We start from the raw sequence: 27,997 nt of genomic DNA, 5'->3' as shown, positions 1-27,997 counted from the left end.
TCGGTTCTTCCTCAGAGTCTGAGCCTTACATGTGGCTACGTGTTATAATCTAATCTTCAAATCTCTGAGTGAAGTTACAGAGGTTTTCGGATTACATTTTTGGAGTTGCCCTGCTGTAGGGGCAGCTCTCTTTCAGTGTCACAGCTCATGGGGCGACAGGATGGAGCACTCGACAACTGGAGTGCAGCCTCTCCCCCGTGTGAATCCGCTGGTGACGTACAAGGTTGTGCTTCTTGAAGAAGCTTCCGCCGCACACCGAGCATGTGAAAGGCCTCTGCCCGCTGTGGATGTTCTTGTGCCGCTCCAGGTTGGGCTTCTGGGTAAAGCTATCTCCACACACATTGCACCGAAATGGGCGCTTGCCAGTGTGGATCTTCTGGTGCCGACTCAGGTATTTTCTACTATTGAAGCCTTTCCCACAGTCTGTACATTTGAATGGCCGCTCGCCCGGGACTGCGCTGTGACTTTTCTTATGTGCCTGCAGGTGAGGCTGAGCGATGAAGTTTCTGCGGCACTGATCGCAGGAGAACGGCTTTTCTCCATTCCCACAGCCGCCATTCTGATGGGCGCGCTGATGCATGAGGAGATGCGAACGGCAGGCAAACCCTTTCCCACAGTCCGGGCAGCTGTGTGGTCTCTCTGCAGAGTGAACCAGCTCCTGATGCCGCAGAAGAGCCTTCCGATGGGCGAACCTCAGCTGACACTGGTCACAGGGGAATGGGGTCTCGCCCGTATGTCTGCGCCTGTGGGTCACCAGGTGCTGCTTACGACTAAAGCTCTTATCGCAGTCAGAACATGCGAAAGGCCTTTCTCCTGTGTGGATCCGGCAGTGCGTGATCAGGTCAGCCTTGCGGTTAAAGCTTTTGCCACAAAGGTCACATGAGAAGGGCCTCTCTCCCGTGTGCAGCCGCTGGTGGGTCTGGTAGTTTCCTTTATGGTTAAACCCGATCCCACAATATTCGCAGGAGAACAGCTTCTCTCCGGTGTGGATGCGTTTGTGGCCTACTAGATGGTGGCGGTAGTGGAAACGCTTGCCACATATCTCGCAGGGGTATGGGCGCTCTCCTCGATGTGTGCGCTGGTGGCTGGTCAAATGCGACTTCCGAATGAAGCTCCGATGGCAATCTGAACAGGGGTAGGGCCGATCCACAGACGTGCGATCGCTCTGCTGGAGAACCAGGCCATTCAGGTCCATCCTCGGGACACGGGTTTCCAACGGGAGACCAGGAGCCACCCGACAATCATTACCTAGCACAGACAAGATGGAGATATGTTACTAGCTCACAAAAGCGTAGAAGAAATCCAAACAGAGATGAGGAACGGAGGGCTTGAAACCCCCAAACTGTGGCTGAACTGGGGCCAACAGACTAAAGAAATCAAGTGCAGATAATCTTCTTACAAGGACCGATTCCCAAAGACTGGGACCTGCAGAATAAACCTGACTAGAAGGTGACGATCGGCTACGGCAAGAAGTGGACGCCTCAGGTAGGAGGATATGGAGCATCTCAAGGTCGGCTGCTTATATGGACAACTTGGATGAACGAATCTCCTGCAGCAAGTACACTGTACTATATACTACTGCAGGAGGGGGCACCGCACTAGCAGAGCAGTAAAGGGGGGCACCGCACTACCAGAGCAGTAAAGGGGGGCACCGCACTACCAGAGCAGTAAAGGGGCGCACCGCACTACCAGAGCAGTAAAGGGGGGCACCGCACTACCAGAGCAGTAAAAGGGGGGCACCACACTACCAGAGCAGTAAACGGGGGGCACCGCACTACCAGAGCAGTAAACGGGGGGGCACCGCACTACCAGAGCAGTAAAGGGGGGCACCGCACTACCAGAGCAGTAAACGGGGGGGCACCGCACTACCAGAGCAGTAAACGGGGGGGCACCGCACTACCAGAGCAGTAAACGGGGGGGCACCGCACTACCAGAGCAGTAAAGGGGGACACCGCACTAGCAGAGCAGTAAAGGGGGGCACCGCACTACCAGAGCAGTAAAGGGGGGCACCGCACTACCAGAGCAGTAAAGGGGGCACCGCACTAGCAGAGCAGTAAACGGGGGGGCACCGCAATACCAGAGCAGTAAACGGGGGGGCACCGCACTACCAGAGCAGTAAAGGGGGACACCACACTACCAGAGCAGTAAAGGGGGGCACCGCACTACCAGAGCAGTAAAGGGGGGCACCACACTACCAGAGCAGTAAACGGGGGCACCACACTACCAGAGCAGTAAACGGGGGGGCACCGCACTACCAGAGCAGTAAACGGAGGGGCACCGCAATACCAGAGCAGTAAAGGGGGGCACCGCACTACCAGAGCAGTAAAGGGGGGCACCGCAATACCAGAGCAGTAAAGGGGGGCACCGCACTACCAGAGCAGTAAAGGGGGGCACCGCACTACCAGAGCAGTAAAGGGGGGCACCGCACTACCAGAGCAGTAAAGGGGGGCACCACACTACCAGAGCAGTAAAGGGGGGCACCGCACTACCAGAGCAGTAAAGGGGGACACCGCACTACCAGAGCAGTAAAGGGGGGCACCACACTACCAGAGCAGTAAAGGGGGGCACCGCACTACCAGAGCAGTAAAGGGGGGCACCGCACTACCAGAGCAGTAAAGGGGGACACCGCACTACCAGAGCAGTAAAGGGGGGCACCACACTACCAGAGCAGTAACCAGGGAGCTACTCTCACCAGTAACACACCAGGTGGCCCTACATTCTGCAGTGGTAACTCACCAGTGTAGCTGCAGCCCTTCTCACGCTGCCTGGGGGGCAGGGGGTCCACATCTTCTTCCTTTATAACAATGTTCAACCTTGGCCTGCCTGAGTGAAAATTAGATATATAATCCCTGGTCCAGCTACCCCAAATTTCCTGTGCCAGTCACAACCCAACCAGAGTTCCCTATCTACTAAGCAAAGCCTCAGCCCTGTCTCCACATTCAGTGACCGCTGCCTCGATCACCCCCACGTGCGGGTCAGCATCAATCACCCTCATTCACCCAACACTTACTCATGTCATTACTCCTCAACACCACATTGTTTTCTGATCCCTCTCGAGAGGGCGGTTCCTGGGGACGGCCCCCCATCCTTACTGCAGCCCCTCTCCATAATCCAGCACCTCCTGCTAAGCCTCCACCATCGCCAACACTCAATCCCACCTTCCAGCCATGGATCTCTCCCACTCATCTCGCCACCACCTTTACCCTTTCCTCCAGCATATGGCAGCTGCTTCACCCCTCTCACCATCACGTGACTTTGGGGGTCTCCCTCTTCGTTTCCACACTTTGCTTTTCTTTTCAGATTCCAGGTCTGGCCTATTAACCCTGCTATTTAGGAGACCTGAAACAAGAAAGAAAATACAGTTTCTGGGTTCATAAGAAAATGAAGCAATTAACAGAAAACCCCAGCGAGGACTCACCAACGGAGGTCACCATCTCAAAGTTCTCCATCATGACCTCCCGATACAACTGCCGCTGCTGAGTGTCCAGCTGTTCCCACTCATCCTCTGTGAAGTAAACTGCAACATCATCGAAAGTCACAGGGATGAAGACCTGAACAGCACAGGAGAAAACGAGGTCAGATACGGAACCCCCCGTGTGACACAGACACCAACGACCCTCGCGGGCAGGGTCCTCCCTCCTTATGTACTCGTGTGCCTTGTTATCTGCTCATGTTTAATGTATTTGTCTATATTTGCCCCGTATTCACATGTAAAGCGCCATGGAATAAATGGCGCTATAAAAATGTATAATAATAATACTGCTGGTCATACATCTTATATACACATATTTCACCACACCTCCCTCCTTATGAACGTGCGTGGGGGTTGACTTACAGGTCATCTCCAGAGCACGTATCTGGTTCCGCCCCATCTTGGCGAGACAGGCCATCAGCATTGCCATGATCGACTCCCTTCCTATGCGGAATTGTGAAATCATATTGCTGTAATAAACTCCATCTAAGCAATTTCCCATTGTCCCCAACTACTCTGTTGAGCCAACTCAGTGGGTTATGATCTGTGATCACGGTGAAGTTGCGCCCATAGAGGTATGGTTGCAGCTTCTGCAGAGCCCACACAATTGCCAAACATTCTTTTTCAATGGTGGCATAAGCCACTTCTCTGGGCAGGAGTTTCCTGCTTAGGTACAGAATTGGGTGTTCCTCTCCTTGTTGGTTCACCTGGCTGAGAACTGCACCTAGCCCATAGGTACTGGCATCTGTCTGCACTACAAACCGGCGAGTGAAATCTGGAGCCTGCAGGACGGGTGAACTAACCAATGCCGACTTTAGGGCAGAAAATGATTCCTCACACTGAGGACTCCAGGAGACAATTTTAGGAAGTCTCTTCCTGGTCAGATCAGTTAACGGTTTGGCCAGAGCACTGTAGTTTGGTACAAACCTCCTATAGTAGCCAGCCGTACCCAGGAAGGACAGTACCTGCTTCTTGGTTCGTGGGGTGGCCCAGGCTGTAATGGCTTCTACCTTCCCTGGCTCAGGTTTTAGCAGTCCTCCCCCCACCCGGTGTCCCAGGTATTGAACTTCCCGCATGACTACCTGACACTTCCCTGGCTTAACAGTAAGACCTGCAGTTTTAAGCCTTTGCAACACCTGAGAAAGATGTACGAGGTGTTCCTCCAAAGAATCACTAAAAATGGCTATATCATCAAGATAAGGGACGGCAAAACCATCACATCCTTCCAATAAGTGATTGACTAACCTCTGGAAGGTCGCAGGGGCATTCTTCATACCAAAGGGCATCACCAGAAACTCAAACAGCCCGAATGGCGTTATAAAGGCAGACCTCTCCTGAGCTTCTCTGGTCAGGGGTATCTGCCAGTATCCCCTACTCAGGTCCATGTTGGTAAGGTACGATGCTTTAGCTAGCTGCTCTAACAGCTCATCTATCCTCGGCATGGGGTAGACCTCACATGTAGTCAATACATTTAATCTCCTATAGTCCACACAGAACCGGGTAGTACGGTCATTCTTCAGGACAGGAACCACAGGCGAGGCCCAGGCACTGTGGGATTTTTGTATCACCTTGAGTTTCAACATCTCCTCTACCTGTTCCCTCATGTGTGCCTTCACCTCTGCTGACACACGGTACGCAGACTGCCGTACTGGGGGATTAGTACCAGTGTCCACATGGTGAACTGCTAAGTGTGTCCTCCCAGGCTCCCCTGTGAAGACTTCGGTGAATTCGCTGAGCGCCCCCATCAGCTCAGACCTCTGACATAGTTAACATCATTCAGCTGCTTATGTACAGTATATGGTCCCTCCCATGCGGCCTGTAATTTATTCTGTAACATAGGGACCAACACCCAAACCTTCTGCCCTTCCTCGTAGGCCCTCAGTCTGGCATTACGGTTCTACCAGACCTTCTGGTTGGTTTGGGCCTGGGTCACATTCTCATGGGCCAGGTTGCTCAGTTTCTGCATTCTCTCTCTGAGCTGCACTACACATTCGACCACTGAGACTCCCGTAGTTCTGGGGTCGTCCTCCCAACAGTCCTTAATCAAATCAAGTGGCCCCCTGACCCTCCTCCCATAGACCAGTTCAAAGGGGGAGAATCCAGCAGACGCCTGGGGTACCTCTCTGCAGGCAAACAGCAGATGGGGTAGGTACCGCTCCCAGTCTCCCCCTTCAGCGTCCACCAGAATATTGAGAATTTGTTTTAATGTCCTGTTAAAACGCTCGCAGAGACCGCTGGTTTGGGGATGATAGGCGCTGGCCACAACATGCTGCACTTGTATTTTGTCACAGAGACTTTTCATCAGATTGGACATGAATTGGGTTCCCTGATCGGTGAACATTTCCCTGGGGAAACCCACAGGAGAGGTCAGTAGGGCTGGTTTCAGACTTGCGTACGGGAGTGCTGCAGAGGGCAGCTTACTTCCTCCCTTCTTCCTCCCTGAAACCACACCTCCTTGCATCCTGCGGTGCCCTGCGTACCTATCTTTATCATTGGGTATGCGGGGACGTACCCTGTTTGAGGATACCTCCGCATGCACCGTTTGGACGCTGCGCCAAACTGCGCAGAACGCAACATGTTGCATTTTGATGTGGTCGGCGCAGCATCCAAACGGCGCATGTGGAGGTATCCGCAAACAGCGTACGTCCCTCCATACCAGTCATAAATATAGGAAGACAGGGCACCATAGGACGCAAGGAGGCGTAGGCGTGGTTTCAGGGAGGAAGAAAGGAGGAAGTAGGCTGCAAGTCTGAAGCCAGCCTAAAGCATCCGCCACTGTCTGCTCGGATGCAGGACAGTGCCACAGCTTCCGGGTATCGTGTAGCATAGTCCACCACTGTGAGGATGTACTTTTTGCCAGAGCTGCTAGGGATTGCAAGTGGCCCTATGATATCCACAGCCACTCGCTGGAAAGGTTCATCGATCACAGGCAGTGGTATCAATGGAGCTTTCTGTATATTCTGTAAAGCACCGGTAGCAGTGAAGAGGCAGTGACCCACAAAGTTCAAACATAAAAGTCTCTTTAATGCGTTATCGTCACACAGAAAAGGTTCCAAGCATATAACCTCAGTGCACATCACTTCAGTGTTCAGTTCACACCAGTGCATATAATAGCATCCTTTACATTGCAGTCACTACACATGCCAGTCCTCCTCTGACTAGTTCCATGGGTGTCCTGCACCGCTGTATCAGTCTACTCACAGCCGTACACTGACCTTGACATCCTCCTGTCTGCAGCTGTGACACACGCTGGTCCTTCCTTTGGGCACAGGACAGTCTGCCTCCGGTTCACCTCCAGGCACAAGACCTGTCCACATCCGTGACCAGTCATCGTGGACAGCAGCACCACTGTGTGCGCTGTGGGATGTCAGGCCTCACTCTGGCCCGGACACACCTGAGACTCCTCAGACAAAATTCTAAAACCTCTCTATACTACAGGGCTTTTAACAATTGTAATCACAGCCACACCTGTGACTGCAACGCCCCCTCATGGCCTCACTACACCTCTGTGTGCATCCTGGGGAGAACAAACAGCGCCCCCTAGCTGTTACAGGGGTCGCTGTCTCACAATTCCCAGACTTTCCAACTCTCTGACAAACTATACACGATCGGTAATTGGCAATATCTGTCCCCATCTTGGGCCAATAGAAGTTATGTGTCAGCGAGTTTTAAGGTACCGTCACACATAACGATATCATTAACGATATAGTTGCTTTTTGTGACGTAGCAACGATATCGTTATGTGTGACAGCAACCAACGATCAGGTCCCTGCTGGGAGATCGTTGGTCGTTGGGGAAAGTCCAGAACTTTATTTTGTCGCTGGACCTCCCGCTGACATCGCTGAATCGGCGTGTGTGTCCCCGATCCAGCAATGTCTTCACTGGTAACCAGGGTAAACATCGGGTTACTAAGCGCAGGGCCGCGCTTAGTAACCCGATGTTTACCCTGGTTACCAGCGTAAACGTAAAAAAAAAAAAAAACAGTACATACTTACATTCTGTCTGTCCCCGGCGCTGTGCTTCCCTGCACTGGCTGTGAGCGCCGGCCAGCCGGAAAGCACAGCGGTGACGTCACCGCTCTGCTTTCCGGCTGGCCGGCGCTGACAGTGCAGAGGAAAGCAGAGCGCTGGAGGACAGACACGGAAGGTAAGTATGTAGTGTTTGTTTTTTTTACGTTTACGCTGGTAACCAGGGTAAACATCGGGTTACTAAGCGCGGCCCTGCGCTTAGTAACCTGATGTTTACGCTGGTAACCAGGGTAAACATCGGGTTACTAAGCGCGGCCCTGCACTTAGTAACCTGATGTTTACCCTGGTTACCAGGGGACTTTGGGATCGTTGGTCGCTGGAGAGCGGTCTGTGTGACAGCTCTCCAGCGACCAAACAGCGACGCTGCAGCGATCGACATCGTTGTCGGTATCGCTGCAGCGTCGCTTAGTGTGACGGTACCTTTAGTCTTTTGTATTCCAAGGTGTCCGGCCAGAGGAATTTCATGGGCAATCCACAATAATTGTTCCCTAAATGGATAAGGGACGATCAGCCGCCGTTCATAGTCCCAAGATTCTGTAGTATCCGTGGGGATAGTCTCTGTATACAGTCTGCCCTGGTCCCAGTATACTCTCTCTTTGTCAGAAGCAGCAGGGGTTCGGTCTGCAAGACATCTGAGCTCCTCCAGACTGACATCTGTCTGCAGGGCCTCCTGGAAGCTCTGACGGTCAGCCTGCAGGCCCCGGCCTAGTGTGACTGCCAGGCCCTGGTCGGAAGCTGAGTTTTCAGTGTGTTTTCAGGGACCTTCGTGGGTCTGCCATGTATGGAGGCTCCGGGACCACAGTATGGGCCTCCTGGAAGCTCTGACGGTCAGCCTGCAGGCAGTGGCCTAGTGTGACTGCCAGGCCCTGGTCTGAAGCTGAGTTTTCAGTGTCTGTTATCAGAGACCTTGGTGGGTCTGCCACGTATGGAGGCTCCGGGACCACAGTATGGGCCTCCTGGAAGCTCTGACGGTCAGCCTGCAGGCAGTGGCCTAGTGTGACTACCAGGCCCTGGTCTGAAGCTGAGTCTTCAGTGTCTGTTATCAGGGACCTTGGTGGGTCGGCCATGTATGGAGGCTCCGGGACCACAGTATGGGCCTCCTGGAAGCTCTGACGGTCAGCCTGCAGGCAGTGGCCTAGTGTGACTACCAGGCCCTGGTCTGAAGCTGAGTCTTCAGTGTCTGTTATCAGGAACCTTGGTGGGTCGGCCATGTATGGAGGCTCCGGGACCACAGTATGGGCCTCCTGTCCTGGCAGTTCTGTCTGAGACTCATACTCTAATCTCTGGGCCTGAGTCTGAGCCGCAGTCTGGCTCCGGGTCACAGCTGCCACATAATTACAGTCCGGTGCATTGGGACATTTTCCTCCTCGCACGGGATCTCAGGTGGGTCACTTGCTTCCACCTTGTATGTAGCATTTCTTGCAAGGGAGGAACATAGTGGGACACCATCCTCCCCAGGTCCGTGCCTAGCAACACATTGGTGGGAATAGCCTCTGATACTCCCACTTCTCTCAGTCCTTTCCCTGCTCCCCAGTCCAGGTACACACGGGCCATGGGCACGGCAGGGCTGACCCCTCCAATCCCGGTTATAGACATCGTCTTTCCTGGTATATCGGCAGGGGTTATCATGGCTGGATGCACCAAGGTCACCTCTGCCCCAGTGTCTATGAGACCAATGGTGACTTTATTGCCAACAGTGACAGATTGACAGTTCTCATTTGCCCTCGCTTCAGAGCCGGCTACAAAGAGGACAGACGGTGGGGGCCCAGTTGGCTTTGTGGTTGTAGTTGGGCGTTTCTCCCTATCAGGGGAGACAGCGCTAACATGTCCCACTTTGTTCCAGGAGAAGCACCGGCGTGCATCGCCTAGAGAATGTCTATTCCCCGGGGTCCCATAGAAGGTGGGCTTGGACAGCACTGGTGATCGGCCGGCAGAGGGAGAAGGGTCCCAGTTTGGCTTACCTCCCCTCCAGCTGAATCCCGATGGCTTCCGCACCTCAGGCATCCTGTTAGCCACATAGCAGTCCGCAATCCTTGCAGCCTGATCTGCAGTTTGTGGCTCCCGATCACACACAAATTGTCGTACATCCGTGGGGCACATGTGAAGAAATTGATCCTTCACCATAAGATCTGTTAAGACCTCAAAACTGTTAACAGAAAGGTCCCCTGATCCATTGGTGGAACGTGGTCCTCAAGGTGCTCACAACATCCGCATAGCTGTCAGTGGATCAACGTTGTAGGTTCCGGAACTTTCTACGATACACTTCTGGGGTTAAGTCGTATTTCCTGATCAGGGCCTCTTTTATGGCCTCATAGTTCCTATCGTGCTCTGTTTGGAGGCCAGCAAAAAGTTCCAGGGTTAGATACTGCGCCCACTGCTCACGGGGTAGATGGTACTGCCTGCAGGTTTTTTTCAAACCCACAAAAGGAAAGTATCTAAGTCCGTATCCTTCTCCATCACAGAGAAGTTTTCCAGATGTGGTCTCCTTGGATTTATGTCCTGGGAGGGGGTTATCTGAGGACTGATACCCCGCTCTATGGGAGCCATCTGAAGATGGAAAACTCTCTCCTCCCTTCGTTCTGCAGCCTCTCTCTCGGCCCTGTCCCTTCGTTCTGCAGCCTCTCTCTCGGCCCTGTCCCTTCGTTCTGCAGCCTCTCTCTCAGCCCGGTCCTGGCGTTCTGCAGCCTGTCCGTACTGTAGAATAAGCTGCATGCGCAGATTGGGATCACTTGTTCTCAGCTGTTGTAAGTACATTTGCAAAGTTCAGTCCATAGGCTCCTCAGCACTGGCATTGCTGACATTTCCATCAGGCATCTCCGGTGCAAGAGCTGGCATTGCTGGGTCTCTCTGAGGTGGGCTCTCTCCTTGCCCAGATGCTCCAGCACTTTGCTCTATGTCCTGCTCGACCAAGGCGCGTATCAGCAGCTCCCTGGATCTGTCGGCTGTCTCTATTCCTCTCTGCTCACAGAGGTCGGTCAGAGCCTCTTTGCTCTGCTTCTTGTACTGGGGTTAAGCTATCTCCCCACTCTCAGTCCAGCATTCAACCTCTGTCCTATGCTGTAATGGGAGCATAAATCACACCCTGACCCAGGCCACACACCCACTCATACACACTGCCACCACTCATCGAACACACGGGCGATGAGACCCGGAAATACTACTACTGCCAATCACCAGGGTCATACGCTCTAAGGCCTCTTTCACACTTTCGTCTTTCAGCTCCCGTCACAATCCGTTGATTTTTGAGAATGCAGGATCCCGCATTTCCACATAGACTTGTATTAGCGACAGATGGCCATCCGTCGTGCACTGGATCCGTCGGAAAATAGCGGTCCGTCGTGCGGAGTAAACGTTCAGAGGAACGTTTTTATGCACGTTGGGGGGGGGGAGGGGGAGGGAAAAAAAATAAAAATAAAAAAAAAAATAAAATCGGTCAGCGACGCATCCTGTGCTGCCCGTTGTCGGCGATGATGGAAGCCTATAGGCACAGGATCCGTCGATGACCGTCACACACAGGAATCCAGCGACGCATCACGTTTTATATCTCTCTCTCATCCCCGGACATTTGATTCCCTGAACTTTCTCCATTGAAATTGTGGCAACAACACAAACGACGCATCCGTCATTACACTGGATGCGTCACACACGTTTCTCACTATTTGCATAACGTCCGTCGATACGTCATTTTACTGCACAACGACGCACAGCAGAAGATGGAAGTGTGAAAGAAGCCTTAGGCTATGGATTCTTTAGAGCATACAAGGTTCAAACTTGAAGTTTTAAGCTTTAGTAGAAAAGGTACAGTGCTTACAATAAAAGGATATAAAATATGGAAATAAAAAGTGACCTACAAATATGCAAAACAGTTACAAAAATAAAGGGAGAAAACTTACAGAAATACCTAAACTTTGTAGTCTGGTATTCTGCTCCCTGAGGGGGGATGAATATGGAATGGTTCACATCATCAATACAGACACTCCTCCGATGTAATATCACACATGTAATACCACACATGTAATACAGACGCTTCCCCCCCGCGTAATACAAACGCTCCCCCCCGCGTAATACAAACGCTCCCCCCGTGTAATACAGACGCTCCCCCCCGTGTAATACAGACGCTCCCCCCCGTGTAATACAGACGCTCCCCCCGCGTAATACAGACGCTCCCCCCGTGTAATACAGACGCCCCCCCGTGTAATACAGTCGCTCCCCCCCACCGTGTAATACAGTCGCTCCCCCCCACCGTGTAATACAGACGCTCCCCCCCACCGTGTAATACAGACGCTCCCCCCCGTGTAATACAGTCGCTCCCCCCCCACCGTGTAATACAGTCGCTCCCCCCCACCGTGTAATACAGACGCTCCCCCCCACCGTGTAATACAGTCGCTCCCCCCCCACCGTGTAATACAGACGCTCCCCCCCACCGTGTAATACAGTCGCTCCCCCCCACCGTGTGATACAGACGCTCCCCCCCCCCCCCTGTGTAATACAGACGCTCTCCGTGTAAGGCCGGCGTCACACTTGCGAGTTTTACGGACGTAAGAGCGCAGAAACTACGTCCGTAAAACTCGCAAAACATACGGCACAATTATTCTCTATGCCCCAGCTCCTATCTGCCGTATTAAACTGATCAGTATTATACGGCTTTCTACGGCCGTAGAAAATCGCAGCATGCTGCGTCACCGTATTGCACAAATAAAACGTCAATGAAAGTCTATGGAAGCCCCAAAAATACGGATCACACACGGACCAGCAGTGTGACTTGCGAGGAATACGCAGCGCTGTTAGAGAGAAAAGCCGGCAATTCAGTGCGGTGTACAGTAAAATCACACTGACAGCTTACAGTAGAATAGGTAGAATAAATGTGTACACATAGAATATATATATATATCCTATGTCAGTAGACACATATACAGTTAGGTCCATATATATTTGGACAGAGACAACATTTTTCTCATTTTGGTTATAGACATTACCACAATGAATTTTAAACAAAACAATTCAGATGCAGTTGAAGTTCAGACTTTCAGCTTTTATTTGGGGGCATCCACATTAAAATTGGATGAAGGGTTTAGGAGTTTCAGCTCCTTAACATGTGCCACGCTGTTTTTAAAGGGACCAAAAGTAATTGGACAGATTAAATAATTTTAAATAAAATGTTCATTTGTTAGTACTTGGTTGAAAACCCTTTGTTGGCAATGACTGCCTGAAGTCTTGACCTCATGGACATCACCAGACGCTGTGTTTCCTCCTTTTTGATGCTCGGCCTTCACTGCGGTGGTTTTCAGTTGCTGTTTGTTTGTGGCCTTTCTGTCTGAAGTTTAGTCTTTAACAAGTGAAATGCTGCTCAATTGGGTTGAGATCAGGTGACTGACTTGGCCATTCAAGAATATTCCACTTCTTTGCTTTAATAGACTCCTGGGTTGCTTTGGCTTTATGTTTTGGGTCATTGTCCATCTGTAGTATGAAACGACGACCAATCAGTTTGGCTGCATTTGGCTGGACCTGAGCACACAGTATGGCGGCTCTGAAGACCTCAGAATTCATTCTGCTGCTTCTGTCCTGTGTCACATCATCAATAAACACTAGTGACCCAGTGCCACTGGCAGCCATGCATGCCCGCGCCATCACACTGCCTCCGCCGGGTTTATGCATGCCCGCGCCATCACACTGCCTCCGCCGGGTTTATGCATGCCCGCGCCATCACACTGCCTCCGCCGGGTGTTACAGATGATGTGGTATACTTCGGATCATGAGCTGTACCTCGCCTTCGCCATACTTTTCTCTTTCCATCATTCTGGTAGAGGTTGATCTTGGTTTCATCTGTCCATAGAATGTTCTTCCAGAACTGTGCGGCTTTTTTAGATGTTTTTAGCCTTTTTATTCTTGATGCTTATGAGTGGCTGCACCGTGCAGTGAACCCTCTGTAGTTACTTTCATGCAGTCTTCTCTTTATGGTAGATGTGGATATTGATATGCCGACCTCCTGGAGAGTGTTGGTCACTTGGTCGGCTGTTGTGAAGGGGTTTCTCTTCACCATGGAGATTATTCTGCGATCATCCACCACTGTTGTCTTCTGTGGGCGCCCAGGTCTTTTTGCATTGATGAGTTCACCAGTGCTTTCTTTCTTCCTCAGGATGTACCAAACTGTAGATTTTGCCACTCCTAATATTGTAGCAATTTCTCGGATGGGTTTTTTCTGTTTTCGCAGCTTAAGGATGGCTTGTTTCACCTGCATGGAGAGCTCCTTTACCGCATGTTTACTTCACAGCAAAACCTTCCAAATGCAGCACCACACCTCAAATCAACTCCAGGCCTTTTATCTGCTTAATTGAGAATGACATAACGAAGGGATTGCCCACACCTGTCCATGAAATAGCCTTGGAGTCAATTGTCCAATTACTTTTGGTCCCTTTAAAAACAGGGTGGCACATGTTAAGGAGCTGAAACTCCTAAACCCTTCATCCAATTTTAATGTGGATACCCTCAAATGAAAGCTGAAAGTCTGAAATTCAACTGCATCTGAATTGTTTTGTTTAAAATTCATTGTGGTAATGTCTATAACCAAAATTAGAAAAATGCTGTCTCTGTCCAAATATATATGGACCTAACTGTATGAATATATTAATATTTCATCCAGCGCGATATAGCAGAAAGCTGGTAATTCAATTCCCGGCTTTTGCTTTCTCCTTCCTAAACCCGACATGATATGAGACATGGTTACATACAGTAAACCATCTCATATCACCATTTTTTTTGCAGATTCCACACTACTAATGTTAGTAGTGTGTCTATGCAAAATTTGGCCGTTCTAGCTATTAAATTAAAGGGTTAAATGGCGGAAAAAATTGGCGTGGGCTCCCGCACAATTTTCTCCGCCAGAGTAGTAAAGCCAGTGACTGAGGGCAGATATTAATAGCCTGGAGAGGGTCCATGGTTATTGGCCCCCCCTGACTAAAAACATCTGCCCCCAGCCACCCCAGAAAAGGCACATCTGGCAAATGCAGGTAAATATAGGTCATTGACCTACTTTACCTACATTCTCCGGGGTTTTGCAGACATGAGCAACGTTGCATTAGCAAAGCTCGTGGCAGCAAAATATTTTAACCCCTTTTATTAATCTGGCTTAATGTCACCTTACAATAGGAAGGTGACATTAACCCTTCATTACCCCATATCCCACCGCTACACGGGAATGGGAAGAGAGTGGCCAAGTGCCGGAATAGGCGCATCTTCCTGATGTGCCTTTTCTGGGGTGGCTGGGGGCAGATGTTTTTAGCCGGGGGGGGGGGCCAATAACCATGGACCCTCTCCAGGCTATTAATATCTGCCCTCAGTCACTGGCTTTACTACTCTGGCGGAGAAAATTGTGCGGGAGCCCACGCCAATTTCTTCCGCCATTTAACCCTTTAATTTAATAGCTAGAACGGCCAAATTTTGCATAGACACACTACTAACATTAGTAGTGTGGAATATGCAAAAAAAAATGGTGATATGAGATGGTTTACTGTATGTAATCATGTCTCATATCATGTCGGGTTTAGGAAGGAGAAAGCAAAAGCCGGGAATTGAATTATCAGCTTTCTGCTATATCGCGCTGGATGAAATATATATATATATCTATATATATAATTGTCTAAGGGTTTTTCCGTCTGTCTGTCTGTCTGTCTGTCTTGGAAATCCCGGCTCTCTGATTGGTCGAGGCCGCCAGGCCTCGACCAATCAGAGACCGGCACAGCATCGACGCAGACATCCCGCGTCTCTGATTGGTCGAGGCCGCCAGGCCTCGACCAATCAGCAACGGGCACAGCGACGATGATGTCATAATGGTTGCCATGGCGACGATGATATCATAAAGGTTGCCTCGATCAATCAGCGACGGACACAGTCTGCCGCGAATTCTGGAATCATCATTGTCCATATATTACAGGGACATGCATATTCTAGAATACTCGATGCGTTAGAATCGGGCCACAGTCTAGTCTATATATATAATTGCCTAAGGGTTTTTCCGTCTGTCTGTCTGTCTGTCTGTCTGTCCTGGAAATCCCGGCTCTCTGATTGGTCGAGGCCGCCAGGCCTCGACCAATCAGACACCGGCACAGCATCGACGTAGAAATCCCGCGTCTCTGATTGGTCGAGGCCGCCAGTCCTCCTGACACTTCTATATTGATCAGTCCTCCTGACACTTCTATATTGATCAGTCCTCCTGACACTTCTATATTGATCAGTCCTCCTGACACTTCTATATTGATCAGTCCTCCTGATACCTATATTGATCAGTCCTCCTGACACTTCTATATTGATCAGTCCTCCTGACACTTCTATATTGATCAGTCCTCCTGACACTTCTATATTGATCAGTCCTCCTGACACTTCTATATTGATCAGTCCTCCTGATACTTCTATATTGATCAGTCCTCCTGATACCTCTATATTGATCAGTCCTCCTGACACTTCTGTATTGATCTGTCCTCCTGACACTTCTATATTGATCAGTCCTCCTGATACCTCTATATTGATCAGTCCTCCTGACACTTCTATATTGATCAGTCCTCCTGACATTCTATATTGATCAGTCCTCCTGACACTTCTATATTGATCAGTCTTCCTGACACTTCTATATTGATCAGTCCTCCTGACACTTCTATATTGATCAGTCCTCCTGACACCACTTTATTGATAAATCCTCCTGACACTTCTATATTGATCAGTCCTCCTGACACCTCTATATTGATCAGTCCTCCTGATACCTCTATATTGATCAGTCCTCCTGACACTTCAATATTGATCAGTCCTCCTGACACTTCAATATTGATCAGTCCTCCTGACACTTCTATATTGATCAGTCCTCCTGACACTTCTATATTGATCAGTCCTCCTGACACTTCTATATTGATCAGTCCTCCTGATACTTCTATATTGATCAGTCCTCCTGACACTTCTATATTGATCAGTCCTCCTGATACCTCTATATTGATCAGTCCTCCTGATACCTCTATATTGATCAGTCCTCCTGACACCACTTTATTGATAAATCCTCCTGACACTTCTATATTGATCAGTCCTCCTGACACCTCTATATTGATCAGTCCTCCTGATACCTCTATATTGATCAGTCCTCCTGACACTTCAATATTGATCAGTCCTCCTGACACTTCAATATTGATCAGTCCTCCTGACACTTCAATATTGATCAGTCCTCCTGACACTTCTATATTGATCAGTCCTCCTGACACTTCTATATTGATCAGTCCTCCTGACACTTCTATATTGATCAGTCCTCCTGACACTTCTATATTGATCAGTCCTCCTGATACTTCTATATTGATCAGTCCTCCTGACACTTCTATATTGATCAGTCCTCCTGATACCTCTATATTGATCAGTCCTCCTGATACCTCTATATTGATCAGTCCTCCTGACACTTCTGTATTGATCTGTCCTCCTGACACTTCTATATTGATCAGTCCTCCTGATACCTCTATATTGATCAGTCCTCCTGACACTTCTATATTGATCAGTCCTCCTGACATTCTATATTGATCAGTCCTCCTGATACCTCTATATTGATCAGTCCTCCTGACACTTCTATATTGATCAGTCTTCCTGACACTTCTATATTGATCAGTCCTCCTGACACTTCTATATTGATCAGTCCTCCTGACACCACTTTATTGATAAATCCTCCTGACACTTCTATATTGATCAGTCCTCCTGACACCTCTATATTGGTCAGTCCTCCTGATACCTCTATATTGATCAGTCCTCCTGACACTTCAATATTGATCAGTCCTCCTGACACTTCAATATTGATCAGTCCTCCTGACACTTCAATATTGATCAGTCCTCCTGACACCTCTATATTGATCAGTCCTCCTGACACTTCTATATTGATCAGTCCTCCTGATACCTCTATATTGATCAGTCCTCCTGATACCTCTATATTGATCAGTCCTCCTGATACCTCTATATTGATCAGTCCTCCTGACACTTCTATATTGATCAGTCCTCCTGACACTTCTATATTGATCAGTCCTCCTGACACTTCTATATTGATCAGTCCTCCTGACACTTCTATATTGATCAGTCCTCCTGACACCTCTATATTGATCAGTCCTCCTGACACTTGACGATGATGTCATAAAGGACGTAGATATCCCGCGTCTCTGATTCAGCCCACACCACACAATATATATAATTGTCTAAGGGTTTTTCCGTCTGTCTGTCTGTCTGTCCTGGAAATCCTGCGTCTCTGATTGGTCGAGGCCGCCAGTCCTCCTGACACTTCTATATTGATCAGTCCTCCTGACACTTCTATATTGATCAGTCCTCCTGACACTTCTATATTGATCAGTCCTCCTGACACTTCTATATTGATCAGTCCTCCTGATACCTATATTGATCAGTCCTCCTGACACTTCTATATTGATCAGTCCTCCTGATACCTCTATATTGATCAGTCCTCCTGACACTTCTGTATTGATCAGTCCTCCTGACACTTCTATATTGATCAGTCCTCCTGACACTTCTATATTGATCAGTCCTCCTGACACTTCTATATTGATCAGTCCTCCTGACACTTCTATATTGATCAGTCCTCCTGATACTTCTATATTGATCAGTCCTCCTGATACTTCTATATTGATCAGTCCTCCTGACACTTCTATATTGATCAGTCCTCCTGATACCTCTATATTGATCAGTCCTCCTGACACTTCTGTATTGATCTGTCCTCCTGACACTTCTATATTGATCAGTCCTCCTGATACCTCTATATTGATCAGTCCTCCTGACACTTCTATATTGATCAGTCCTCCTGACATTCTATATTGATCAGTCCTCCTGACACTTCTATATTGATCAGTCTTCCTGACACTTCTATATTGATCAGTCCTCCTGACACTTCTATATTGATCAGTCCTCCTGACACCACTTTATTGATAAATCCTCCTGACACTTCTATATTGATCAGTCCTCCTGACACTTCTATATTGATCAGTCCTCCTGACACTTCTATATTGATCAGTCCTCCTGACACTTCTATATTGATCAGTCCTCCTGACACTTCTATATTGATCAGTCCTCCTGATACTTCTATATTGATCAGTCCTCCTGACACTTCTATATTGATCAGTCCTCCTGATACCTCTATATTGATCAGTCCTCCTGATACCTCTATATTGATCAGTCCTCCTGACACTTCTGTATTGATCTGTCCTCCTGACACTTCTATATTGATCAGTCCTCCTGATACCTCTATATTGATCAGTCCTCCTGACACTTCTATATTGATCAGTCCTCCTGACATTCTATATTGATCAGTCCTCCTGATACCTCTATATTGATCAGTCCTCCTGACACTTCTATATTGATCAGTCTTCCTGACACTTCTATATTGATCAGTCCTCCTGACACTTCTATATTGATCAGTCCTCCTGACACCACTTTATTGATAAATCCTCCTGACACTTCTATATTGATCAGTCCTCCTGACACCTCTATATTGGTCAGTCCTCCTGATACCTCTATATTGATCAGTCCTCCTGACACTTCAATATTGATCAGTCCTCCTGACACTTCTGTATTGATCAGTCCTCCTGACACTTCAATATTGATCAGTCCTCCTGACACTTCAATATTGATCAGTCCTCCTGACACTTCTATATTGATCAGTCCTCCTGATACCTCTATATTGATCAGTCCTCCTGATACCTCTATATTGATCAGTCCTCCTGACACTTCTATATTGATCAGTCCTCCTGACACTTCTATATTGATCAGTCCTCCTGACACTTCTATATTGATCAGTCCTCCTGACACTTCTATATTGATCAGTCCTCCTGACACTTCTATATTGATCAGTCCTCCTGACACTTCTATATTGATCAGTCCTCCTGACACTTCTATATTGATCAGTCCTCCTGACACTTCTATATTGATCAGTCCTCCTGACACCTCTATATTGATCAGTCCTCCTGACACTTGACGATGATGTCATAAAGGACGTAGATATCCCGCGTCTCTGATTCAGCCCACACCACACAATATATATAATTGTCTAAGGGTTTTTCCGTCTGTCTGTCTGTCTGTCCTGGAAATCCTGCGTCTCTGATTGGTCGAGGCCGCCAGGCCTCGACCAATCAGCAATGGGCACAGTGACAATGATGTCATAATGGTTGCCATGGCGACGATGATGTCATAAAGGTTGCCTGACCAATCAGCGACGGGCACAGCGAAGATGATGTCATAATGGTTGCCATGGCGACGATGTCATAAAGGTTGCCTCGACCAATCAGCAACGGGCACAGCGACGATGATGTCATAATGGTTGCCATGGCGACGATGATGTCATAAAGGTTGCCTCAACCAATCAGCGACGGGCACAGTCTGCCGCGAATTCTGGAATCATCATTGTCCATATACTACGGGGACATGCATAATCTAGAATACCCGATGCGTTAGAATCGGGCCACAATCTAGTGTATATATATATATAATTGCCTAAGGGTTTTTCCGTCTGTCTGTCTGTCTGTCTGTCCTGGAAATCCCGGCAGTCCTCCTGATACCTCTATATTGATCAGTCCCCCTGATACATATATAGAAACCATAAAAATTGGAACAGCACAATGCTCACCGGTGGGTGCCTGGCCTCCTGGGCAAGATGGTCCACTCGTCTGCCCATATATATACAAAAAGACCGAATGAAGGCAGCACTCCAACTCCTCTTGAAGGTGAAAAAAATGTGACTTTATTGAACCCACATCTCTGTGTGACGTTTCGGCTCACACTGAGCCTTTTTCAAGCCATCTACTGACTAATATATATATATATGTGTTTTTTTTTTACACATGGATCCCTTGTATAGCGGTATGTTGGTTTTGCAAGCCTGCGATAAAACCACGCAGTACGGATGCCATACGGATTATATACGGAGGATGCCATGCGCAAAAAACGCTGCCACACCCTGCCTACGGAGGAGCTACGGACCACTATTTTCGGGACTTTTCAGCGAATTACGGCCGTAATATACGGACCGTATTGTTTTACGCTGTGTGTGACGCTGGCCTAATACAGACTCTCCCCGTGTAATACAGACGCCCCCCCCCCCGTGTAATACAGACTCTCCCCGTGTAATACAGACGCCCCCCCCCCGCGTAATACAGACGCCCCCCCCCCGTGTAATACAGACTCTCCCCGTGTAATACAGACGCCCCCCCCCCGTGTAATACAGACGCCCCCCCCCCGTGTAATACAGACTCTCCCCGTGTAATACAGACGCCCCCCCCCCCCGTGTAATACAGACGCCCCCCCCGTGTAATACAGACGCCCCCCCGTGTAATACAGACGCCCCCCCCGTGTAATACAGACGCCCCCCCCCGTGTAATACAGACGCCCCCCCCGTGTAATACAGACGCCCCCCCCCCCCCCGTGTAATACAGACGCCCCCCCCCGTGTAATACAGACGCCCCCCCCGTGTAATACAGACGCCCCCCCCCGTGTAATACAGACGCCCCCCCCCCGTGTAATACAGACGCCCCCCCCCGTGTAATACAGACGCCCCCCCCCCCCGTGTAATACAGACGCCCCCCCCCCGTGTAATACAGACGCCCCCCCCCCCGTGTAATACAGACGCCCCCCCCGTGTAATACAGACGCCCCCCCCGTGTAATACAGACGCCCCCCCCCCCGTGTAATACAGACGCCCCCCCGTGTAATACAGACGCCCCCCCCCCGTGTAATACAGACGCCCCCCCCCCGTGTAATACAGACGCCCCCCCCCGTGTAATACAGACGCCCCCCCCCGTGTAATACAGACGCCCACCCCCCTGAAATACAGACGCCCCCCCCCCGTGTAATACAGACGCCCCCCCCCCGTGTAATACAGACGCCCCCCCCCGTGTAATACAGACGCCCCCCCCCGTGTAATACAGACGCCCCCCCCCCGTGTAATACAGACGCCCCCCCCCGTGTAATACAGACGCCCACCCCCCTGTAATACAGACGCCCCCCCCCGTGTAATACAGACGCCCCCCCCCCCGTGTAATACAGACGCCCCCCCCCGTGTAATACAGACGCCCCCCCCCCGTGTAATACAGACGCCCCCCCCCCGTGTAATACAGACGCCCCCCCCCCCCGTGTAATACAGACGCCCCCCCCCCCGTGTAATACAGACTCTCCCCGTGTAATACAGACGCCCCCCCCCCCGTGTAATACAGACGCCCCCCCCCCGTGTAATACAGACGCCCCCCCCCCCGTGTAATACAGACGCCCCCCCCCCCCGTGTAATACAGACGCCCCCCCCCCCGTGTAATACAGACGCCCCCCCCCTGTGTAATACAGACTCTCCCCGTGTAATACAGACGCCCCCCCCCCCGTGTAATACAGACGCCCCCCCCCCGTGTAATACAGACGCCCCCCCCCCGTGTAATACAGACGCCCCCCCCCCCGTGTAATACAGACGCCCCCCCCCCCGTGTAATACAGACGCCCCCCCCCCCCCGTGTAATACAGACGCCCCCCCCCGTGTAATACAGACGCTCCCCCCCGTGTAATACAGACGCCCCCCCCCCCCGTGTAATACAGACGCTCCCCCCCCGTGTAATACAGACGCCCCCCCCCCCGTGTAATACAGACGCCCCCCCCCGTGTAATACAGACGCCCCCCCCCGTGTAATACAGACGCCCCCCCCCCCCGTGTAATACAGACGCCCCCCCCCCCGTGTAATACAGACGCCCCCCCCCCTGTGTAATACAGACTCTCCCCGTGTAATACAGACGCCCCCCCCCGTGTAATACAGACGCCCCCCCCCGTGTAATACAGACGCCCCCCCCCCGTGTAATACAGACGCCCCCCCCCGTGTAATACAGACGCCCCCCCCGTGTAATACAGACGCCCCCCCCGTGTAATACAGACGCCCCCCCCGTGTAATACAGACGCCCCCCCCCGTGTAATACAGACGCCCCCCCGTGTAATACAGACGCCCCCCCCCCCCCCGTGTAATACAGACGCCCCCCCCCCGTGTAATACAGACGCCCCCCCGTGTAATACAGACGCCCCCCCCGTGTAATACAGACGCCCCCCCCGTGTAATACAGACGCCCCCCCCCCCGTGTAATACAGACGCCCCCCCCCCGTGTAATACAGACGCCCCCCCCCCCGTGTAATACAGACGCCCCCCCGTGTAATACAGACGCCCCCCCCGTGTAATACAGACGCCCCCCCCCGTGTAATACAGACGCCCCCCCGTGTAATACAGACGCCCCCCCCCCGTGTAATACAGACGCCCCCCCCCCGTGTAATACAGACGCCCCCCCCGTGTAATACAGACGCCCCCCCCGTGTAATACAGACGCCCACCCCCCGTGTAATACAGACGCCCCCCCCCCGTGTAATACAGACGCCCCCCCCCCGTGTAATACAGACGCCCCCCCCCGTGTAATACAGACGCCCCCCCCCGTGTAATACAGACGCCCCCCCCCCCGTGTAATACAGACGCCCCCCCCCGTGTAATACAGACGCCCCCCCGTGTAATACAGACGCCCCCCCCCCCGTGTAATACAGACGCCCCCCCCCGTGTAATACAGACGCCCCCCCCCGTGTAATACAGACGCCCCCCCCCCCCGTGTAATACAGACGCCCCCCCCCCCGTGTAATACAGACGCCCCCCCCCCCGTGTAATACAGACTCTCCCCGTGTAATACAGACGCCCCCCCCCCGTGTAATACAGACGCCCCCCCCCCCGTGTAATACAGACGCCCCCCCCCCCCCGTGTAATACAGACGCCCCCCCCCCCGTGTAATACAGACGCCCCCCCCCTGTGTAATACAGACTCTCCCCGTGTAATACAGACGCCCCCCCCCCCGTGTAATACAGACGCCCCCCCCCCGTGTAATACAGACGCCCCCCCCCCCCGTGTAATACAGACGCCCCCCCCCCCCGTGTAATACAGACGCCCCCCCCCCGTGTAATACAGACGCCCCCCCCCCCGTGTAATACAGACGCCCCCCCCCCGTGTAATACAGACGCTCCCCCCCCGTGTAATACAGACGCCCCCCCCCCGTGTAATACAGACGCTCCCCCCCGTGTAATACAGACGCCCCCCCCCCGTGTAATACAGACGCCCCCCCCCCGTGTAATACAGACGCCCCCCCCCCGTGTAATACAGACGCCCCCCCCCCCGTGTAATACAGACGCCCCCCCCCCCCGTGTAATACAGACGCCCCCCCCCCCGTGTAATACAGACGCCCCCCCCCCCGTGTAATACAGACGCCCCCCCCCGTGTAATACAGACGCCCCCCCCCCCGTGTAATACAGACGCCCCCCCCCCCCGTGTAATACAGACGCCCCCCCCCCCGTGTAATACAGACGCCCCCCCCCCCGTGTAATACAGACGCCCCCCCCCGTGTAATACAGACGCCCCCCCCGTGTAATATCTCCCGCTCGGTCCCGCCCCGCCATCACCCTCCTCGCCCTCTACGCTGCGGCCATCAGTATAATCCGTGCGGCAGTGACAGAAGCGCAGGGGCCGCCCGGTGTGAACAGGGGCCGCTCAGATGACGCATCCGCCCGGCTCTCACCTCCGCCCGCCCCCGGGCCGCCATCACACCGCTCAGCACCGGACACAGGACGGCACCGAACACGGCCACGGTCTGCGACAGCAAAGCATGACGGGAATAAAAAAAAAAAAGAGGAAGAACGACAAAGCTGTACGGACACGCCCACATAGATGATTGGACATAGCAGGCCCCGCCTCCATTGTTCACATGACAACTTCAAAACAGAACACGCCCTTACAAAGTAACCCACGTGACTTAAGCTAAAGGAATCACGCGCCTCAAATTCATATCACGTGATTCAAGTCACAATTGCAAACATCGTTACCACTCGGCTCAGAACACGCCCCTCTACTATAGGTGTACTCTGCGCAGGCGCGTCTGCTGATGAATGAAGACACGCCCCTCTTGGTACTTTCAGAATTCACCCGCCTACGTTGTTATAGCAACTGACTGCTCAGCTCCTCCCCTTACACCCCGGTCACACAGGAGACACTGATATCCGGCTCCTCTCCTCACACCCCGGTCACACAGGAGGAGACACTGATATCCGGCTCCTCTCCTCACACCCCGGTCACACAGGAGGAGACACTGATATCCGGCTCCTCCCCTCACACCCCGGTCACACAGGAGACACTGATATCCGGCTCCTCTCCCTCACACCCCGGTCACACAGGAGGAGACACTGATATCCGGCTCCTCCCCTCACACCCCGGTCACACAGGAGGAGACACTGATATCCGGCTCCTCTCCTCACACCCCGGTCACACAGGAGACACTGATATCCGGCTCCTCTCCTCACACCCCGGTCACACAGGAGGAGACACTGATATCCGGCTCCTCTCCTCACACCCCGGTCACACAGGAGACACTGATATCTGGCTCCTCTCCTCACACCCCGGTCACCCAGGAGGAGACACTGATATCCGGCTCCTCTCCTCACACCCCGGTCACACAGGAGGAGACACTGATATCCGGCTCCTCTCCTCACACCCCGGTCACACAGGAGGAGACACTGATATCCGGCTCCTCTCCTCACACCCAGGAGACACTGATATCCGGCTCCTCTCCTCACACCCCGGTCACACAGGAGACACTGATATCCGGCTCCTCTCCTCACACCCCGGTCACACAGGAGGAGACACTGATATCCGGCTCCTCTCCTCACACCCCGGTCACACAGGAGGAGACACTGATATCCGGCTCCTCTCCTCACACCCCGGTCACACAGGAGGAGACACTGATATCCGGCTCCTCCCCTCACACCCCGGTCACACAGGAGGAGACACTGATATCCGGCTCCTCTCCTCACACCCCGGTCACACAGGAGGAGACACTGATATCCGGCTCCTCCCCTCACACCCGGTCACCCAGGAGACACTGATATCCGGCTCCTCTCCTCACACCTCGGTCACACAGGAGACACTGATATCCGGCTCCTCTCCTCACACCCCGGTCACACAGGAGACACTGATATCCGGCTCCTCTCCTCACACCCCGGTCACACAGGAGGAGACACTGATATCCGGCTCCTCTCCTCACACCCCGGTCACACAGGAGACACTGATATCCGGCTCCTCTCCTCACACCCCGGTCACACAGGAGACACTGATATCCGGCTCCTCTCCTCACACCCCGGTCACACAGGAGACACTGATATCCGGCTCCTCTCCTCACACCCCGGTCACACAGGAGACACTGATATCCGGCTCCTCTCCTCACACCCCGGTCACACAGGAGGAGACACTGATATCCGGCTCCTCTCCTCACACCCCGGTCACACAGGAGACACTGATATCCGGCTCCTCCCTCACACCCCGGTCACACAGGAGGAGACACTGATATCCGGCTCCTCTCCTCACACCCCGGTCACCCCAGGAGACACTGATATCCGGCTCCTCTCCTCACACCCCGGTCACACAGGAGACACTGATATCCGGCTCCTCTCCTCACACCCCGGTCACACAGGAGGAGACACTGATATCCGGCTCCTCTCCTCACACCCCGGTCACACAGGAGGAGACACTGATATCCGGCTCCTCTCCTCACACCCCGGTCACACAGGAGAAACTGATATCCGGCTCCTCTCCTCACACCCCGGTCACACAGGAGACACTGATATCCGGCTCCTCTCCTCACACCCCGGTCACACAGGAGGAGACACTGATATCCGGCTCCTCTCCTCACACCCCGGTCACCCAGGAGACACTGATATCCGGCTCCTCTCCTCACACCCTGGTCACACAGGAGACACTGATATCCGGCTCCTCTCCTCACACCCCGGTCACACAGGAGACACTGATATCCGGCTCCTCTCCTCACACCCCGGTCACACAGGAGGAGACACTGATATCCGGCTCCTCTCCTCACACCCCGGTCACACAGGAGAAACTGATATCCGGCTCCTCTCCTCACACCCCGGTCACACAGGAGGAGACACTGATATCCGGCTCCTCTCCTCACACCCCGGTCACACAGGAGGAGACACTGATATCCGGCTCCTCCCCTCACACCCCGGTCACACAGGAGGAGACACTGATATCCGGCTCCTCTCCTCACATCCCGGTCACACAGGAGACACTGATATCCGGCTCCTCTCCTCACACCCCGGTCACACAGGAGGAGACACTGATATCCGGCTCCTCTCCTGACACCCCGGTCACACAGGAGGAGACACTGATATCCGGCTCCTCTCCTCACACCCCGGTCACACAGGAGACACTGATATCCGGCTCCTCTCCTCACACCCCGGTCACACAGGAGAAACTGATATCCGGCTCCTCTCCTCACACCCCGATCACACAGGAGGAGACACTGATATCCGGCTCCTCTCCTCACACCCCGGTCACACAGGAGGAGACACTGATATCCGGCTCCTCTCCTGACACCCCGGTCACACAGGAGGAGACACTGATATCCGGCTCCTCTCCTCACACCCCGGTCACACAGGAGACACTGATATCCGGCTCCTCCCCTCACAACCCGGTCACCCAGGAGGAGACACTGATATCCGGCTCCTCTCCTCACATCCCGGTCACACAGGAGACACTGATATCCGGCTCCTCCCCTCACACCCCGGTCACCCAGGAGACACTGATATCCGGCTCCTCCCCTCACACCCCGGTCACACAGGAGGAGACACTGATATCCGGCTCCTCTCCTCACACCCCGGTCACACAGGAGGAGACACTGATATCCGGCTCCTCTCCTCACACCCCGGTCACACAGGAGGAGACACTGATATCCGGCTCCTCTCCTCACACCCCGGTCACACAGGAGACACTGATATCCGGCTCCTCTCCTCACACCCCGGTCACACAGGAGGAGACACTGATATCCGGCTCCTCCCCTCACACCCCGGTCACACAGGAGACACTGATATCCGGCTCCTCCCCTCACACCCCGGTCACACAGGAGGAGACACTGATATCCGGCTCCTCTCCTCACACCCCGGTCACACAGGAGGAGACACTGATATCCGGCTCCTCTCCCTCACACCCCGGTCACACAGGAGGAGACACTGATATCCGGCTCCTCTCCTCACACCCCGGTCACACAGGAGACACTGATATCCGGCTCCTCTCCTCACACCCCGGTCACACAGGAGGAGACACTGATTTCCGGCTCCTCTCCTCACACCCCGGTCACACAGGAGGAGACACTGATATCCGGCTCCTCTCCTCACACCCCCGGTCACACAGGAGGAGACACTGATATCCGGCTCCTCTCCTCACACCCCGGTCACACAGGAGCAGACACTGATATCCGGCTCCTCTCCTCACACCCCGGTCACACAGGAGCAGACACTGATATCCGGCTCCTCTCCTCACACCCCGGTCACACAGGAGGAGACACTGATATCCGGCTCCTCTCCTCACACCCCGGTCACACAGGAGACACTGATATCCGGCTCCTCCCCTCACACCCTGGTCACACAGGAGGAGA

At 52.5% G+C, this 27,997-nt stretch overlaps 1 protein-coding gene across 1 annotated transcript; it reads right to left on the bottom strand.

The window, feature by feature from the left end:
• Window positions 1-145: 145 nt before the first annotated feature.
• Window positions 146-24,168, bottom strand: LOC138641584 (zinc finger protein 436-like). The gene is made up of 5 exons (XM_069729072.1): window positions 24,077-24,168; window positions 3,419-3,551; window positions 3,244-3,339; window positions 2,737-2,823; window positions 146-1,248 (listed from the first exon to the last, which is right to left on the bottom strand). Exons 1-5 carry the CDS (start codon window positions 24,098-24,100, stop codon window positions 146-148), a joined length of 1,443 nt encoding a protein of 480 aa, XP_069585173.1. The 5' UTR covers window positions 24,101-24,168.
• Between the last annotated feature and the right edge of the window lie 3,829 nt (window positions 24,169-27,997).

This window comes from Ranitomeya imitator, chromosome 6, assembly GCF_032444005.1.
Source record: "Ranitomeya imitator isolate aRanImi1 chromosome 6, aRanImi1.pri, whole genome shotgun sequence".
In the NCBI taxonomy this organism is placed as follows: Eukaryota; Metazoa; Chordata; class Amphibia; order Anura; family Dendrobatidae; genus Ranitomeya; species Ranitomeya imitator.
This window is presented reverse-complemented; position numbering and strand designations above follow the sequence as displayed.